At 44.9% G+C, this 19477-nt stretch overlaps 1 protein-coding gene and 1 pseudogene across 50 annotated transcripts in view; one reads left to right on the forward strand and one right to left on the reverse strand.

The window, feature by feature from the left end:
• Nucleotides 1-17609, reverse strand: part of SRD5A3 (steroid 5 alpha-reductase 3) — a 41618-nt gene extending 24009 nt beyond the window's left edge. For 24 of the 50 annotated variants that reach the window (XR_010586879.2, XR_010586878.2, XR_012434910.1 and 21 more), the window contains exons 1-4: nt 17294-17609; nt 12961-13080; nt 12639-12756; nt 4519-4661 (exon numbers count right to left, since the gene is read on the reverse strand). Coding sequence is in view for 40 of the 50 variants with exons in the window: in XM_074040010.1 (XP_073896111.1) it covers nt 4519-4661; nt 12639-12756; nt 12961-13080; nt 17294-17360 (448 nt within the window). In the remaining 10 variants the exon portion in view is untranslated. The remainder of the gene's footprint in view (nt 1-4518; nt 4662-12638; nt 12757-12960; nt 13081-17293) is intronic. The other 26 variants (XR_012434914.1, XR_012434912.1, XR_012434913.1 and 23 more) reach the window with 2 other exon arrangements.
• On the forward strand, nt 11338-12021 carry LOC102135187 (rRNA-processing protein FCF1 homolog pseudogene; annotated as a pseudogene).
• Nucleotides 17610-19477: the final 1868 nt, after the last annotated feature.

Genomic DNA, 19477 nt, shown 5'->3' on the forward strand with positions numbered 1-19477 from the left:
CAGTGGCCTCTGAGTGGCCCCAGCCATGGGATTCCCAGCATCTCAGGCACCACAGAGGCGGAGATGGGAACAGGAACAGAAACAGAGTTATGCATTTTTTTCCACATTAAAAACAAGAAATTATACTTTTAGAGGGATGGTGAGCCCAAGATCTACTTCCCCACCTGTCTTTCACGACCTGCCCACCAACAAATCTGAAGAAAAGCTGGCTTTAAAAAGCACACACTTAGTTTTTCTCTTTTTATTTTTTGTTTTTTGGTTAATTTTATGTGTCAACTTCTTTATTTTATTTTTGAGACAGGGTCTTGCTCTGTCACCTAGGCTGGAGTGCAGTGGCATAGTCAGGCCTCACTGCAGCTTTGAACTCCTGAGCTCAAGTGATCCTGTCTCAGCCTCCTGAGTAGCTAGGACTACAGTCATGTGCCACCACGCCTGACTAATTAAAAAATTTTTTCTTTTTTTGTAGAGACAGGGTCTCCCTATGTTGCCCAGGCTGGTCTCGAACTCCCGGCCTCAAGCCATCCTCCAGCCTCAGCCTCCCAAAGTGCTGGAATTTTAGGTGTGAGATAACACGCCCTGTCACTTAAAAAAAAAAAAATGAGTCACAGCTGGGCACGGTGGCTCATGCCTGTAATCTTAGCACTTTGTGAGGCCGAGGCGGGTAGACTGCCTGAGCTCAGGAGTGAAACCTCATCTCTACTAAAAATACAAAAAATTAGCCAGGCATGGCAGCAAGCTACTCGGGAGGCTGAGGTAGGAGAATTGCTTGAACCCAGGAGGTGGCGGCTGCAGTGAGCCAAGATCGGGCCACTGCACTCCAGCCTGGGAGACAGAGTGAGACTGTATCTCCATTTAAAAAAAAAAGTCTCATATACACACACACACACACACGCATGCACAACACCATAAAGATGCAACTTAATTAACTTTTACAAATTAAGCCAACCAATCCCACCCATATAACAGTACTCAGATCCAGAAACAGAACACTTTAGGGAGCTGAGGTTGGAGGAGAGTGCTTGAGACCAGGAGTTTGAGACCAGCCTGGGCAACACAGCAGGTCCCCCATCTCTAAAAACATTTAAAAAAATTAGCTGGGCACGGTGGCATGCACCTGTAGTCCCAACTACTCAAGAGGCAGAGGAGGGAGGATCGCTTGAGCCCAGGAGTTAAAGGCCGCGGTGAGCTATGATCATGCCATGGCACTCCAGCCTGGACAACACAGCGAGACCCTCTCTCTTAAAAAAAAAAAAAAGAAAAAGAAAAAAATGAAACAAACAAAAGAAACAGGCTGGGTGCAGTGGCTCATGCCTGTAATCCCAGCACTTTGGGAGGCCAAGGTGGGTGGATCACGAGGTCAGGAGTTCGAGACCAGCCTGGCCAACATAGTGAAACCCCGTCTCTACTGAAAATACAAAAATTAGCCAGGCATGGTGGCACATGCCTGTAGTCCCAGCTACTCAGGAGGCTGAGGCAGGAGAATTACTTGAACCCGGGAGAGGGAGGTTACAGTGAGTTGAGATCAGGCCACTGCACTCCGCCTGGGCAACAGAGCCAGACTCCATACTAAAAAAAAAAAAAAAAAAAAAAAAAAAAAAGGGCCGGGCGCGGTGGCTCAAGCCTGTAATCCCAGCACTTTGGGAGGCCGAGACGGGCGGATCACGAGGTCAGGAGATCGAGACCATCCTGGCTAACACGGTGAAATCCCGTCTCTACTAAAAATACGAAAAACTAGCCGGGCGAGGTGGCGGGCGCCTGTAGTCCCAGCTACTCGGGAGGCTGAGGCAGGAGAATGGCGTAAACCCAGGAGGCGGAGCTTGCAGCGAGCTGAGATCCGGCCACTGCACTCCAAAAAAAAAGAAAAAGAAACAGAACACGACCAGCACCCCCTAGTGTTCCCTTCCAGGCACTACCCCTCCCCCAAACTTACCATGGGGAACAACCCCTATCCTGACCTCTATCAGCACAGATTAGCTTTGACTGTTTTTGTATTTTAAATGAACTAAAACTTAGTTTTAACTCCTTAGGAACAAGTTAAAGCAAACAAATAGAATTCCTCATATCCTCACAACCAACCCTCCAAATACGAAACCACCCCAGTCAGTCCCACAGTAAACAAATGAAGAGATGAAGTTTTAATGAGTGGAGTGAGATCCACTGATGTATCCTGCCCTCCCAAAGAGGATGTACACGGGTTTGCTCTTTTTTTTGAGATGGAGTCTTGCTCTGTCACCCAGGCTGGAGTGGAGTGACACGATCTCAGCTCACTGCAACCTTTGCCTCTTGGGTTCAAGCCATTCTCCTGCCTCAGCCTCCTGAGTAACTGGGATTACAGGCACGTGCCACCATGCCCAGCTAATCTTTTGTATTTTTAGTAGAGACAGGGTTTCACCATGTTGGCCAGGCTGGTCTCGAACTCCTGACCTCAAGTGATACACCTGCTTCAGCCTCCCAAAGTGCTGAGATTACAGGCATGAGTCACTGTCTACTGTGCCCAGCAGGGTTTGTTCTTTTTTTTTTTTTTGAGATGGAGTCTCACTCTGTCCTCTTAGTCTAGAGTGCAATGGCGCAATCTTGGCTCGCTGCAACCTCTGTCTCTTGGGTTCAAGCGATTCTCTCACCTCAGGCTACCGAGTAGCTGGGGTTACAGGCATGCGCCAGCACACCCAACTAAGTTTTGTATTTTTAGTAGAAATGGAATTTCACCATGTTGGCTAGGGTGGTCTTGAACTCTTGACCTCAAGTGATCTGCCCACCTTGGCCTCCCAAAGTGCTGGGATAACAGACATAAGCCACCACACTCAGCTGGGGTTTGCTCTTCTAATTGTCATCTCTTGCAACCAGTTTCTCTGGTTATACAGAAAAGGACAGTTTCCAGGGTGCCAGTGGTTTGGCCACTGGAACAAAGGACAGAGATAAAACCAGAACAATTTGTTTCTAATTCTGCCCCTCACACTCTGCCTGACCTTAATTGAGGACATTTCATAGTTTTCACCTTCAATTCTTTATTTTTATTGTTATTTTTTTTGAGACGGAGTCTCACTCTGTTGCCCAGGCTGGAGTGCAGTGGGGCAAGCTCGGCTTACTGCAAGCTCTGCCTCCCGGGTTCACACCATTCTCCTGGCTCAGCCTCCCGAGTAGCTGGGACTACAGGCGCTCGCCACCACGCCTGGCTAATTTTTATATTTCTAGTAGAGACGGGGTTTCACCCTGTCAGGATGGTCTCGATCTCTTGACCTCGTGATCCGCCCGCCTCGGCCTCCCAAAGTGCTGGGATTACAGGCGTGAGCTACTGTGCCCGGCCCAGTTCGTTATTTTAAAAACTGTGCTGGCTGGGCGCAGTGGCTCACGCCTGTAATCCCAGCACTTTGGGAGGCCCAGGCAGGCGGATCACCTGAGGTTGGGAATTTGAGACCAGCCTGACCAACATGGAGAAACCCCATCTCTCTACCAAAAATACAAAATTAGCTAGGCATGCCTGTAATCCCAGCTACTCAGGAGGCTGAGACAGGAGAATCGCTTGAACCTGGGAGGCAGAGGTTGCAGTGAGCCGAGATCGTGCCATTGCATTCCAGCCTGGGCAACGTGAGTGAAACTCCGTCTCAAAAAACAAAAAACTGTTTTACATATTCTTCATCCTGATGCTGAGGATGGCAAATTTAAAGGCTATTTTGTAATCGTCTGTTCAACAACTGTTTAGTCAGTTTTATTATACTACCAAAGCCTTGCAGCATAACATTTTTTTCCATGTTTTTCAAAAAGTAATTTTTATTTATTTTATTCATTCATTTATTTATTTATTTGAGATGAAGTCTCCCTCTGTTGCCCAGGCCTGGAGTGCAGTAGTTCAGTCTCAGCTCATGGCAACTTCCACCTCCCAGGTTCAAGCGATTCTCTTGCCTCAGCCTCCCGAGTAGCTGGGATTACAATAAGCGCCTGCCACCACACCCAGCTAATTTTTGTATTTTTAGTAGAGTCAGGGTTTCACCCCATTGGCCAGGCTGGTCTTGAACTCCTGATCTCAAGTGATCCACCCGTCTTGGCCTCCCAAAGTACTGGGATTACAGGTACGAATGAAAAAGTAATTTTTAAATCACATTTCTGGAGTTCTAAGTCATGATTTTGGTTGGAACAGTATAAATGATAACTGTTTCCAGACAAAACCGATGGATCCTAAAAGCTTTCCCCCTTTTGTGTAAAGACTTCTTTATACATTTATCAACAGTACTAAAAATACCAGAGGGAGGACAGCCAGTTCTGTACACAGCACAGCACTTGCTGGGAAGTCAGAAGTGCTAACTCTTGGCTCTGTCTCCTTCTCAGGGAAGGGCTTAGGGACATCCCTTTGGCCATCCAGCAATGAACCGTGCAAAGCTCTTTTTTGCCCTCATCCTCCACTTCCCAGGCCCTTCTGAGGAGGCGCCTGAGAGAGGAGACAAAATGCCAAAAACCGCTCCCTTGCGGACAGGAACGACAGGAATAGGATGCAGTGTTGTCATAAGCCGGGGGAGTGCTTACCCTGAAACTGTGCCGCCCCGAGAATTCTGAGCAAACCATGAAGCCAGCTTGGAAAAGGTGCTCCCAGGAACAGAGATTGAGAAAGGCACCAAAGCAGGAAGCCATTCCACAGCACTGAGATGATATAAAAGTGGGAAAAATATCTGCAAAAGGAAAACAAGTGAGGCAATAATTAGGTTAAATCCACTTTAAGCTGTTATACGGGAAGATTATTTTTAGTTTCTCTGTCTTTCCCTACCCCTCCATTCCCAAAGTATACTTTTGCTTTTTAATAGAATCCGAATCCTGTAGGTGTTCAGATTTTTAAAATTTCCTTTCAAATAATGGGACCAGTTAACTTTCAGGAAAAAGAGGCCTCTCTGAGGTTAACAAGAACGCAACCGACTGTGTTAAACTTAGAATAAAGTTTAGTTAGCAATCTCTCAGATTGCTGGGTAACAGAATTGGGTTCAAGTTCCCAAAACGGAGGCTGCAGGTCCTTGCAAAGAGAACCTAGATTGTGCTAAAACAAGCTAAATCTGTGAAAGATTTTGATTTCTATATCGCAAACAATATTGCAGTAATAGCCATACAACTGCTACACACGATTTGCATAATCACAAACACTTGGGGCTAGAGGAAGTAAAAGATCTTTAGGCATGACTCAGTGTTTTTCCAAATTAGGTTGACCTAAATTACTTTTATTATACCATGACTAATACTACAATCATAAAACTAGGTATTAACTCCTTATGGTTATAATTCTCAGACAACTATAGGGCCTGTTTTGCAATCAACACATCTACAAACTAAATACAAACAGGACCACAAAACCAATGCAATTGAAATTAGCAATGTTAATTTAATGTGAAAGACGATGTTGATTTGCTGAAACAAAAAAATCACCCTATATGACACAAGGGCCTAGGGCCTAGCAGGTTCTTCTTTTTTTTTTTTTTCTTTTGAGACAGGGTCTTGCTGTGTCGTCCAGGCTGGAGTGCAGTGTCGTGATCACAGTTCACTGCAACATTGACCTCTGAGGCTCAAGTGATCCTCACACCTCAGCTTTCCAAGTAGCTGGGACCACAGGCGTGTAGTAGTCCACCATGCCTGGCTACCTTTTAAATTTTTTATAGAGATGCGATCTCCCTATGTTGCCCAGGCTGGTCTCAAACTCCTGGGCTCAAGAGATCCCTCCCACATTGGCTTCCCAAAGTGCTGGGATTACAGGTGTGAGCCGCCATGTCCAGCCCCTCATGGGTTCTTTTGAGGTCTGTTTATGTATACTTTTCTATTTTTTTCTATTCATTCTGAAATCTTTCTGACTCTATAGAGTGCCTGGCGGTCATCTGGCTTTCCCTGGTCTTCAATGCATCGTGTATATATTAAATCCCACTCCTTCTTTTCTTTTTCTCATTAGTCTATGACAATAAAAGACAACCTGGCGCCAAAAGAGGATTAAACATAATCTCAGGGGCTCCTCCAGATGATCCAGAATATGCTTGTAAGAGAATGCACAGCCCCTGAGATCATGCCTACACACTCAGTCTGATAAACTCTGATCCAACCTGATCACTCCATGGCAACCCACTCCACTCTGCCAATTACTGTTAGCAAATTCTATCACTGGCCAGGCATGGTGACTCATGCCTGTAATCCCAGGGCTTTGGGAGGCCAAAGTGAGAGGATCCCTTGAGGCCAGGAGTTTGAGGTTATAGTGAGCTATGATCCTGCTTCTGCACTGCAGCCTGGGCAATAGAGCAAGACCCTGTGTCTTAAAAAATAAATAAATAAAATTCTACCACTGGATTTGCCATCTCTGGCCACACAGAACAAGAATTTATTTCCACACAACAGCTCTTAAACTATTTGAAGAGAGCCATCCTGTGATTCCCAATTGGGATCTTCTCCAGGCTCAAGAGCCTACTTTTCACAGAAGTTCACGCATCAAGGTCAATCGCCACCCGTGGCTACTGATCTTCAGTTATACCACAGGGTCTTCCTTAAGATACGCTTCCCACAACTGACCCCAGGTATGGGCTAAGCTTCGTGGAGCAGAGTGGAAGGTCAAGAACATGCTATTCTGCAGGCTCCCAGGAAAAGGCAGGAGGGACAGCTTCTGAAGGACAATTTCTCGACCAGCCACTTTACCTACTTAATTTTTTCACAAATATTTACTGAGCACTTCGAATGTGTTGGGCAATATTCTAGAAGCTGGGAACTCGGCAGGGAGTAAACAGACCAGGTCTCTGCCTTGATGGAGTTTACCTTACGGTGGAGAGTCAGACAGTCAACAACTAAACCTGCAGACATCTAGCATAATGCTGGGTCAGGGGACAGAGGGTGCAGAGGGGAGGCTGTTCTGGATGGGTGGTCAAGGATGGCTTCTCTGGAAGTGACATTTGGCTAGAAGGAGTCATCTTTTTGGATTTCCAGGGGAAGAACTTTCTAGGCAGAAGAAATAACAACTGCAAAGGCAATGAGGTGGGTGTATATTAGCAGTGTTCAAGGAACATTAAAAGACATCTGTGCAGCTGCTGTGGCATGGCCAACGGTGAGCGTAGAAGGTGAGGCAGGAGTGGGGAGAGGACATGAAGCCCTGTAAGGCCACTAGTTTTTATAATGAGGAGCCATTTGGGCAGAGGAGTGACTTGAGGCAGTAATTTACGTTTTAAAAATCCCTCTAGCCTACCCGGGAGGTGGAGGTTGCAGTGAGCCAAGATCGCGCCATTGCACTCCAGCCTGGGCAACAGAGTGAGACTCCGTCTCAAATAAATTAAATAAATAAATAAATAAATAAATAAATAAATAAATAAAATCCCTCTAGCCTGGGCAACATAATGAGGCCCCATCTCTACTAAAAAAAAAAAAAAAAAAAAAAAAAGAAATAAAAAAATTTGCCGTGTGTGATGATGCATGCCTGTAGTTCTAGCTACTCGGGAGGCCAAGCAGTAAGTGGTGGTCATGCCACAGCACTCCAGCCTGGGTGACAAAGCGAGATTCTGTCTCAAAACAAACAAACAAACAAAACCCTAAAAATCCTTCTGGCTGATGGATTCTGGAGATAGGTGGTGGTGATAGTTGGATAACAAGATGAATGTATTTAAAGCTACCTAACTATATATTTAAAAAAATTTAAAAAGTAAAATTTAAGTTATGTATACTTTACCACAATAAAAACATTTTAAAAGGCAGCAAAAGACGCTGGGTGCGGTGGCTCAGGCCTGTAATCCCACCACTTTAGGAGGCCGAGGTGGGTGGATTACCTGAGTTCAGGAGTTCCAAACCAGCCTGGACAACATGGTGAAACCCTGTTTCTACTAAAAATACAAAAATTAGCCAGGCGTGCTGGCACATGCCTGTAATCCCAGCTACTTGGGACGCTGAGATAGGAGAATCGCTTAAACCCAGGGGGCAGAGGTTATAGTGAGCCGAGATTGCACCACTGCACTCCAGCCCGGGAGACAGAGCAATACTTTGTCTCAAAAAAAAAAAAAAAAAAAGGAGGCAAAAGAAAGCATTGGTCATATATTTCATTATTCTTTAAGTGAAAATATATCCCTCTGGTAACTACGTAGAGAATAGTCTAGTTGTGGGGGTAAGAGGTACCAGGTAGAGCGTGGCAAAACAGTTAAGACTATTTAATTCCTCTTCATAACAATCCTATGAAGCTTATATTGTTATCTTCATGTGGCAGATGAGAAACCCAAGGCTCAGAGAGGTTAAGTTACTTATCCAATGTCAGACAGTAAGCGGCAGCCCTGATGACTGTGAAGTTAAAAATCATACTATTGTGCTCTCATTCATGCAATCTAGGCATGCCTGAACTTGCTTTTCTATCCTTATGTTACACGTACCGATTTATATCAAGCCTAAAGTCAAGCATATCACTCAAGTGGGTTTTGTGTAAGTTGCTAGGCTACACCATGCTGTGCTCTACTTGTGTCATGGTGTCTTTCATTCACGGGCATATTGTGTTGCTTTTTATTCCCACATTTTGTTTTGCTTGCCTGATTTCCCTCCATACATTTTCTATTCTTTTTTCTTTTTTTAGACTGAGTCTCGCTCTGTCGCCCAGGCTGGAGTGCAGTGGCACGATCTCGGTTCATTGCAAACTCTGCCTCCTGGGTTCACGCCATTCTTCTGCCTCAGCCTCCCGAGTAGCTGGGACTACAGGCTTCTGCCATCACGCCCGGCTAATTTTTGGTATTTTTAGTAGAGATGGGGTTTCACAGTGTTAGCCAGGATGGTCTGGATCTCCTGATCTCGTGATCCGCCCACTTTGGCCTCCTGAAGTGCTGGGATTACAGGCATGAGCCACCTCACCAGGCCTATACATTTTCTATTCTTTAGAGCAAGTCATAGCTCTTGTTTGTTTTTAAAGACCCAGCTTGAACCTCCAAAAGCTGATCTAAAATCTCCACTGTCGTCTGTTTTGGACACTCTCCTTTTTTCCTCCTTTGGCACTATGCTTACTTGTAGCACTGTTGTCCAAGTCCTTGCAAGTAGGGATAAGGTGATTCTTATAGGATAATACAAGGTGCTGAGTGAGCCCTCCCTCGCTTAACAAACATTTGAGTGCTTACTTTAAGTCACAACTGCTCCAGGCTCTGGGGATACAGCAGCAAACGCAACAGACAATTCCTGCCCTTGTGGAGCTTACACAAGCGTACGTGCACACACACACGCACAAAGTAAATTTTATAGCATGTCAGGTGATACTACTGAGAAAACTAAAGCAGAAAAGGGGAAGAAGGAATGCTTGGATGGCAGAATTATAATATCAAACAAAATAGACACGGAGGGGCCTCATTGAGAAGGTAATATTTGAGTAGAATTACAGGAAGTGAGGGGATAAACCACGTGGCTATGCAGGGAAAGGCCTTTCCAGGTAGAGGGAAACAGGCAGTGCAGGTAGGAGAGAAAACTAGCAGAAATGCCCTCAAACCTGGAATAGAGCCAGACGGGGCAAACTAGAGATAAAGTCAGTAAGGTAGTGGGAATGAGACCATATGAGGTCTTGGGCTTTTACTGTGAGTTAGAAGCTACTCTACGGTTTGGGGCCTACAAGACATAATCTATTTTTAATAGTAATACACATTTGCTGGCCGAGCGCAGTGCCTCACACCTGTAATCTCAGCATTTTGAAAGGCTGAGGTGGGCGGATCATCTGAGGTCAGGAGTTCAAGACCAGCCTGGCCAACATGATAAAACCCCATCTCTACTAAAAATACAAAAATTAGCCAGGTGTGGTGGGGCACACCTGTAGACCCAGCTTCTTGGGAGGCTGAGACAAGAGAATCACTTGAACCCAGAGATGGGAGGCTGCAGTGAGCCCAGATTGTGCCACTGCACTCCAGCCTGGGCAACAGAGCCAGACTCCATCTCAAAACAAACAAACAAAAATGTACTTGCTGACTGCTGGAACAGACTCCAGGCCCCAGTCAGAGGCGTTATGGGATTAAGGAGGGGAATTAATGTTTACTGAGTTCTGGTTAGATCCCTGGCCCTGTGCTGAATGCTTTAATATCACCACCAATGAGACCAACAGGTGCTATCGTGTCCAAAATTGGTTCCTTCCGGTGGGTTTCTGGTCTTGCTGACTTCAAGAATGAAGCTGCAGACCCTGGCGGTGAGTGTTACAGTTCTTAAAGATGGTATGTCTGGAGTTTATTCCCTCAGATGTTCAGATGTGTCCAGAGTTTCTTCCTTCCAGTGGGTTGGTGGTCTCACTTGACACCAGGAGTGAAGCCACAGACCTTCGTGGTGAGTGTTACAGCTCATAAAGGTAGTACAGACCCCAACAGTGAGCAGTAGCACGATTTATTGTGAAGAGCAAAAACACAAACCTTCCCAGCATAGAAGTGCGCGGGTTGTCGCTCCCAGCTCCAGTGGCCAGCTTTTATTCCCTAAATTGGCACCACCCATATTCTGCTGATTGGCCCATTATACAGAGTGCTGATTGGCCCATTTTACAAAATGCTGATTGGTCAGTTTTTACAAAGTGCTGATTGCTGCGTTCACAAACCTTTAGCTAGACACAGAGCGCTGATGGGTGCGTTTTTACAGAGCGCTGATTGGTGCCTTTACAAACCTTTAGCTAGACAGAAAAGTTCTCCAAGTCCCCACTCGACCCAGGAAGTCCAGGTGGCTTCACCTCTCACTATTATGCTAATACTCTAATGCACACCATCACCATCTCTTGCCTGGACCACCACAGTAGCCTTTTATCCAGTCTTCTCCACATGATGGCCAATCATCCTTTAAAACATAAATCACACAATGCAATGCCTCCCCCTCCCACACAAAGCCCTCAGTAGCTTCCACTCACTCAGAATAACATCCAAACTCCAGCATAGGTTGCAAGGCCCCGGCAAGCTGCTGTCCCCCCAACCCCATCCATCCTTCTATGTTGTCACTCATGCCCACTCCAGTCTTGCTCATGATCAAATAACCCTGCTGGATTTCCTCTAAAGCACTTGTAGTCATCTGAAATTATCTGGCTGGTTTTACAATATTTATTGACATGTTACTGTCTGCCTTCCTAGAAGATAAGCTCTAAGGAGCCTAGAATGATTCCTGGCACACAGTAGGTATCTATAAACACTAGTTAAATAAATGAATGAGAGAAGGTAAGCACCTCTTCTGAAGTTACTCTCAGAGTAGGCATCCAGCTAATCGACAAACTAATTAAACCTCAAACTACTTTTTGTCATTCATTCAAAACACACTGACCAAGGTCCTTATTACCAGTCAGGCGTTAAGCTAGGGATATGGTAGCAAACAAGACAAATATAAACGCATGAAAAGTTTACAGTCTAGAGCAGGGGTTCTCACCATTTCTCCATCATAGACCCCTTTGACAGTTTGGGGAAGGCTACAGCCCTTCTCCAAATATTATACAAGCACAGGAGTGTGGCATGACCATGGGGAAGCAAGAGAAAACCAGGAAATATGCGACCATGAAGCGAATGCTTAGTCTCGGAGATCAGAGGCTTAAAGAAAAGGATAGATTAAAACCTAAAAAGAAAGAAAAGAAGGATCCCAGTGTGTTAAAGGAAAGAGAAATTCCCCAATACCCTACCTGCTTATTTTTCCAATATAATACACAGCTGGGTCCCCCTTACCACATCCTCATTGATACCAACCTTTGCCAACTTTTCCATAAAAGCCGAACTGGACTTAGTGCAGTCCATGATGGACTGTCTGTATGCCAAGTGTATTCCTTGTATAACTGATTATATAATGCCTGAAATTGAGAAATTGGAGCAGAAGTATCAAGTGACTCTAAGAATCACCAAGGATCCAAGATTTGAAGGATTACCATGTACACACAAAGGAACCTATGCAGATGACTGCTTAGTACAGAGAGTAACTCAGCGTAAGTGTTATATTGTGGCCACAGTTGACTGGGACCTTAAAAGAAGAATCCCTAAGGTTCCTGGAGTTCCTATCATGTACATTTCTAACCATAGATACAACATTGAATGAATGCCAGATGATTATGGAGCCCCTCGATTCTAATTCTTATAAGACAGTTCCTCTGCCTTTCTTCGATGAACTTTTTCTTATTGCCAGTTCATTACACATGCAAGAGCGTGAATTATTATTCTGTTGACCTATTTGCTCTATTATGAGCTGAGGATGGTTAAATATGCTCACCCCCGCTTTTTTTTTTTTTTTTGAGATGAAGTTTTGCTCTTGTTGCCCAGGCTGGAGTGCAGTGGCACAGTCTCAGCTCACTGCAGCCTCTGCTTCGCAGGTTTGGGCGATTGTCCTGCCTCAGCCTCCTGAGTGGCCAGCTAATTTTTTTTTGTTTTTTTGTATTTTTAGTAGAGACAAATACATATTTTTAGCACAGAAAAATATGCGTTGGCCTCCCAGGGTGCTGGGATTGCAGGTATGAGCCACCGTGCTTGGCCTGCTCACTTTTTGATGCTGGTTTGAAATTGATATTTTGTCTCATAAAAATGTTAGGCGAGGCCGGGCACAGTGGCTCACGCCTGTGGTCCCGGTGCTTTGGGAGGCCGAGGTAGGTAGGTGGATCTTCTGAGGTCAGGAGTTCAAGACCAGTTGGCCAACATGGTGAAACCCCATGTCTACTAAAAATGCAAAAACTATCTGTGCATGGTGGTGCATACCTGTGTTCCCGGCTGCTGGGGGGCTTAGGCAGCAGAATCGCTTGAACGCAGGAGGTAGATGTTGCAGTGAGCCGATATTGCGCCATTGCACTCCGGCCTGGGCAACAAGAGTGAAACCCTGTCTCAAGAAAAAAAAAGAAAAAAAAAAAAGAAAATTTAGGCCAGGCACACAGTGACTCACACCTATAATCCCAGCACTTTGGGAGGCCAAGGTGGGCAGATCATCTGAGGTCAGGAGTTCCAGGCCAGCTTGGACAACATGGCGAAACCCCATCTCTACTAAAAATACAAAAAAAAATTAGCCAGGTGTGGTGTCACATGCCTGTAATCCCAGCTACTGGGGGTGCTGAGGCAGGAGAATCGCTTAAACCCAGGAGGTGGAGGTTGCAGTGAGCGGAGACTGGGCCATGGCACTCCAGCCTGGATGACAGAGTAAGACCGTCTGAAAAAAAAAAAAAATTAATGATAGTCGAAAGGTACAAAATCTTATACAGGAAAAATATGTTTTATGCCTTTTTTGGGTTATATTGTACAGTGTGTTGCATATACTTAATAATGGAGTATTACACATTTCAAAATTGATGTTCTCATCACAGAAGTGTATCTGAAGTGTTGGATATGTTAACTAGCTTGATTTAATTATTCCACATCTCATCCACAATTTATGACATCACTTTGTAACCTATAAATTTATACGATGATAAATTGTCAATTTACAAAAAAAATTATACAAGCATAAAGTAAAATGCAGCGGGCTTACAAAGGAAACCAATTATAGTGACATACAAGTAATGCAACTACTAAAAAACAAATTTGCAATATAGTAATATGTATATTTCTTTCTTTCTTTTTCAGACAGAGTTTTAATCTTGTCGCCCAGGCTGGACTGCAGTGGCGCAATCTTGGCTCACTTCAACCTATACCTCCCAGGTTCAAGCTATTCTCCTACCTCAGCCTCCCGAGTAGCTGGAATTACTGGTGCTCACCACCATGCCTGGCTAATTTTTGTATTTTTCAGTAGAGATGGGGTTTCACCATTTCGGCCAGGCTGGTCTGGAACTCCCAACCTCAGGTGATCCACCCGCCTCAGCCTCCCAAAGTGCTGGGATTACAGGCGTAAGCCACTGCACCTGGCCTGTAATATGTATACTTCTTAATGTGTCTAATAACAAGATCTAGTGGTGAAAGACTACAGTGTTCTCATAGCGATGAAAACAGTAATATTTTGAGGTATCATCAATATTCTTAATGTAATATAAAAAAACTATCACAGAGTTGCAGGTACTGCTAATTCTACTGTGGTTTGTAGATTATATTCATAATTAAGGCAATGCTAAATTTCAGCTAGAGGTTAGTGAAAATAAAGACATAACTTTCTTCCAATCCAAGTTTGCCCTGAATTCTATCCACAGATCCTCTGAACCTCCAGTTAATGCTCCCTGGATTCCAGTGGGGAAAGTCTGGGCAGCTCTTTTTGCCTCTAGAGCCCAATTCAATTGCAAAGCTTCGACACCATTTGGAATCATTTTGAAATTTAAGAAGTTCTTCTACATTCACTATGCAACCCAGAGCATCATGATACATGTTCGAGGTTGCCTGTTTATTCAGACTTTCTGGGAAATCAAGACTCTAGGAACCAAAAGGAAAACAAAAAAAAGCAACCATCACCTCAATTAAAAAAAAAAAAAAAAATCTACCAGACAGGAGTCATGGAAACAAACATTCCAAGAACCGATTTTAGGTTTTATTCTTGCCTCCTTAGGAAAGAAAAAAACAATTCCAAACAAAATTACCTACATACTACCTTATTTGCAGAAATGTGATTTACAACTGCCTATTTTTAACTATAGCAATTATGAACTTCTTTTCATTTTTAAGAGTACTGCTAGAGGGCCAGGTGCAATGGCTAATGCCTGTAATCCCAGCACTTTGGGAGGCCAAGGCAGGTGGATCACTTGAGGTCATGAGTTCAAGACCAGCCTGACCAAAATGTTGAAACCCCATTTCTACTAAAAAATACAAAAATTAGCTGGGCATGGTGGTGTGCACCTCTAGTCCCAGCTACTCAGGAGGCTGAGGGAGGAGAATTGCTTGAACCCAGGAGGCAGAGGTTGCAGTGAGCCAAGATCAAGCCACTACATTCCAGCCTGGGTGACAGTGAGACTCCATCTCAAAAAAAAAGAGTACTACTAGATTTTGCACAGGAAAAATATTCAAATATAAGTATCAAGGTTAACGTTACCAAATGATTTTAAATTTGGATTAACCAAGATATTTACTAAATGCTACCATCTGGGATAAATCCATTCCTACTTGATCTTTCACACAGATTGAGCTTCACATGGTACAAGATATTTCCCATGAAGTATACCAGAGCATAAGAGCTTGGGATTTAAATTCCAACAGGCAGGGTTCAGGTACCACCCTTGCTAGTACTAGCATCATTGCACAAGTGCGATCTTCTAAGTTTGAGTTTGCACATGTGTAAATGGGAATAATGACAATAACATCTCCCTCACAGGTCTACTGTGAGGATTAAGTGAGGAGAGGCATGTACTCCTTAGTAGTCATCACATAATCATATACGTAAGCACTTAGTCAATGGTGGTTACTATTAATAAACCAGTAAAATCTCTCTTACATGCTCCTTAGCCATTAACACATTTTTTTAAAATGATAAAAGTGATAAGCATCTTGTCAATGAAGACTTTTTGGAAAATACAGAGACATATAAAAAAGAAGCCATAGACTCTTACCTCCACCCAAGTCTATCTCCCTTTTTCATATAAACAGGGGTACAAAATTTGAAAAGAGAGTAATACATGTATTAATTTTTTGGAGACACTGCCAGTTTTGATGCAAGTTATCTTTTTTTTGTTGGAATAAAAATGCCTTTCATTACTGGTCTGGATATTTTGTACCTTCTCCAGTACTAAAAGAAACGTCTGTTTAAATTTAGAGAGAGAGGGAAAAAAGGGCACTTGAACACTATGGGAGGTTCTACTGTAGAATTCTGGAAGAAGAAAAAGGTGTAAATTATTTCACAATACAGTAGAAATTACAGGAAGTCCAAAGAGTACCAATTGTTACAGTAATGAATAAGGATAAGGCACCAAGTCTCTTTTTTGACTGTCATATAATAACAGACTTGAGTTGCAACAGCTGGTGTGTATGCAAGTTCAGGGGATGATTTTACAGGTGCCATTTAATCCAGGTACACTAGACTAGTACCTTTCTCAAAACTCAGAAAATAAATTGCTGCGAAGTTAAAAGGATTTAACCCTGATTATAAATGGGGTAACAGGTAATTTTTTGCTTAAAGAGAGCCTCTAGGAAACAGGAGGTTTGATCAGTTTGTTTCATGTACTTCTACTTCTTCCCTTTAGGGTGCCTCAGAATGACCTGGTTCTCCCTTCTCTGTGTTAACACCTGACACATCTTTCTCTGACAGTCAAAACTCACAGATTATCCAAGTTTTAGAAGCCACGTTATACTCGTCCCTTTGTTGCCTGCGGACCTGGGGCACTGCCTATGAGTGTTTCAAGGGATAACCCAGATGTTTTTAAACTTTAAAAAAAAATTTTTTTTAATACAAGGTCTTTCTCTGTTACCCAGGCTAGAGTACAGTGGCATGATTATAGCTCACTGCAGTCTCTACCGCCTGATCTCAAATGATCTTCCTGCCTTCATTCCAAGTAGCTGGCACTACAGGCACACGCCACCACGCCCTGCCAATGTTTTATATTTTCAGGAGAGACGGAGTCGCACTATATTTCCCAGCCTGGTCTCGAACTCCTGAGCTCGAGCGATCCGCCTGCCTCGGCCTCCTAAAGTGCTGGGATTATAGGCGTGAGCGACTGCGCCCGGCCTAAAATGCATCTTAAGAGGCACTGTTCTATTTCTACCATCTCGAATAGTATTTGGCCAACTCTTTCCAGCTGTGTCCTGAATTCAAAGTGGAAAAAGGAGAAGAAAATTATAACAGGTCTCACAATCTCTGATTCTACTCAAACCCTGACGATTTAATCTTTCGCTGAACTAGGTTACAGAATCTTTCGAAAGTCAAATGGAGCTTCGGGACGGGCCTGCCTATGACGTGCACCTTGGATCACCTTCCCCAGGGGCACCTGCCTAGGTGCGGGGTAGGGCGACTCAGTCCTTTGTTCCCACTGCGAGGGTTGGGGAGAGAAATGGGGGAAGCCGAGGCCGAAGAGCCAGCCTGACTTCATTTCCACAAATGATTCCGGTGACCTCAAGTTAGAGTATGAGCCACTGGAGTGCAGGGGACGGGCAAGAGGAGAATCTGGGGCAAGGGGGACTTCATTTTGCCGCCTAAATTCGGATGACCAGGCCTAAATTCGGATGCGTCGCCATTTCCCACAGGGAAAGGCTCCGTGCGGCTATCAGTTCACATTCCTCCAGCCGAGTGCAAGCGGCTCCGCTCTCCCTCGGCGTCCGCGGACACCTGGGCACTGCTCCCCCGAGCCACGCAGCAGCCCGGGCATGGCCGGGGTCTGGCGGAGGGAGCGCAGTGCTGCGCCCGGGAACCCGCCTGGGCCTCCTAGGCCGGGTCCCGCCTCTGCTGCCCCCTGTCGGCTGCCCGCGAGCCGGGGCGCCCTGAACTCTCCGCGCCTGGGCCTCCGCGGCTCGGTTACCTCTTGGGGACATCAAAGGCGCGGCAGGCGGCGGGGCGCGGCGGCTCCCCACACTTCGTTTTCCCATAGCGTATCAGGTCCTGAAAGATCGCGCAGCCCGGGAGCAGGCCAGGCGGCAGGAGCTGCAGCAGTAGGGTGAGCAGGAAGGCGGCGGTCAGCGTGAGCCACACCGCGCGCAGCGGGTTCAGCGCCGAGAGCTCGGCCTCCGCCCAGGGAGCCATGGCCCGCGTGCCCGCCTTCCGAGCTGCTGGCGCCCCCACCGCCCGCTTGTCCGCGGAAAAGCGGCCACTGGCGCGCCGCGCGCAGGTCTCAGCCTAGCGGGACGTCGGTGACGCGGTGCGGGGCGGGGACGCGCAGAGCCCCTCCCGGAGTGGCCGCTCAGCCGCGGAGGTCCTTGGTCCCGGTTGTGCTGGCGCAGGCTGGTCGCTCGCAGTCCCTAATCTGGATATGGAGATGCTTAGATGGATTTGGAGAATATGATTAATCAGAAGTAAAGACGCAAAACAGATGAGACCACGTGTCTGCCACTCTTATCAGCATTATCTCCAAGGCAAAAAATGGAAACCTTACATGTTCCACTTTATTTAGCTAAATTGTGCTACACTAACATGTTAGAATATCATGCAGTCATTGAGAATTATTATGACGAGTGTAGAAACACAGAAAGCTGTTTAGGAAACAGTATGTGAAGTGAAAAAAAAAAACAGATGTAAAAATACATAGCTATGATTGCAAACAACTGTATTAATATGAATGTTTGTATATATGGATAAGGCAGATCACACACAAAAATGAATAATCGTGTTAGGATGTTGGAAATGTGTTGCATATGTGTATAATGTAAACATGTAGACAAGTAATTGCACGTAATAATAAAAATTATAGTGGTAAAAACTGTGTTTAAAAAACAGCAGTCGCTTCCCAATAGGGTTTCAATCCTTAAAAGCAAAGTTTTTAAATTCCATCAGCTGTTTCCTGTAACATTTATCTCAGGTAGTGACAATGCTATTTATTGACTCACTGATTTTAAACAACACTGATTTTATTTACTATAAGTGAAAATCTAGCTCTTTTAAGTATTTAAAAGCCTTTAAAATGTTAATTCTGAAATATTGTATGCCTACTGTATGACAGGCATCATTTTGGATACTGAGGACAGAGGGGTTTACAAGACAATTGTCACTGCCTATTTGGAGCTTACATTTTTGAGACTGGGTGGTGGGTGAGAAGTGGAAGAGGGGAGAGGTAGCCAACTCATCACCCTTACTCCAATGAGATAGCCGATGTGTGTGTTGAATAAATATCAGGGTGGGTAGGTTAGTGGGACTTTGGATTGTTAAATGAGCAAGCTTTTAGAATTTTGCTTCTTTGTGCAACAACACCTAAGGCTTTACCAATCCTTTGACAGCCAGGTGATAAAGGATGGTCAAATTGGTATTCTAGCTAGGACAATGAAGCCTTATTGAGTGATCCTGGATCTCTTTTGCAGGAGTCTCCCTTTCGCTGTTTCTTTCCTTTTTTTTTTTTTTTTTTTTTTTTTTTAGACGGAGTCTAGCTCTGTTGCCCAGGCTGGAGTGCAGTGGCCTGATCTCTGCTCACTGCAAACTCTGCCTCCCAGGTTCACACCATTCTCCTGCCTTAGCCTCCTGAATAGGTGGGACTACAGGCACCTGCCATCACACCCGGCCGATTTTTTTTTTTTTTTTTGTATTTTTAGTAGAGACGGGGTTTCACTGTGTTAGCCAGGATGGTCTCGATCTCCTGACCTCGTGATCCGCCCATCTCGGCCTCCCAAAGTGCTGGGATTACAGGCTTGAGCCACCGCGCCCGGCCTCACTGTTTCTTTATTGTTCTTAGGTTAACTCCCTGGAAATGCAGCTGGCTTTTCCATGATCTCTTTCTTTTCAGAGAAGCTACTTGTAAGTGCATTGCAGGGACTCAGTTTCCTAGGTAGGAGTTTCTCTTACAGTTGTCTGACCTGGGGGAGGATTGAAAACAAGGTAGAAGTGTGTGTGTGTGTGTGTGTGTGTGTGTGTGTGTGTGTTGTGGAAACAGGAAGGGTTGAGGAGGCTGGAGGGGAAAATTATCCCATATATTTTTTTGATTTTTTTTTTTTTTTTTTTTTTTGAGATGGAGTTTCACTCTTGTTGCCCGGGCTGGAGTGCAATGGCACGATCTTGGCTC

This window comes from Macaca fascicularis, chromosome 5, assembly GCF_037993035.2.
Source record: "Macaca fascicularis isolate 582-1 chromosome 5, T2T-MFA8v1.1".
Lineage (NCBI taxonomy): Eukaryota > Metazoa > Chordata > Mammalia > Primates > Cercopithecidae > Macaca > Macaca fascicularis.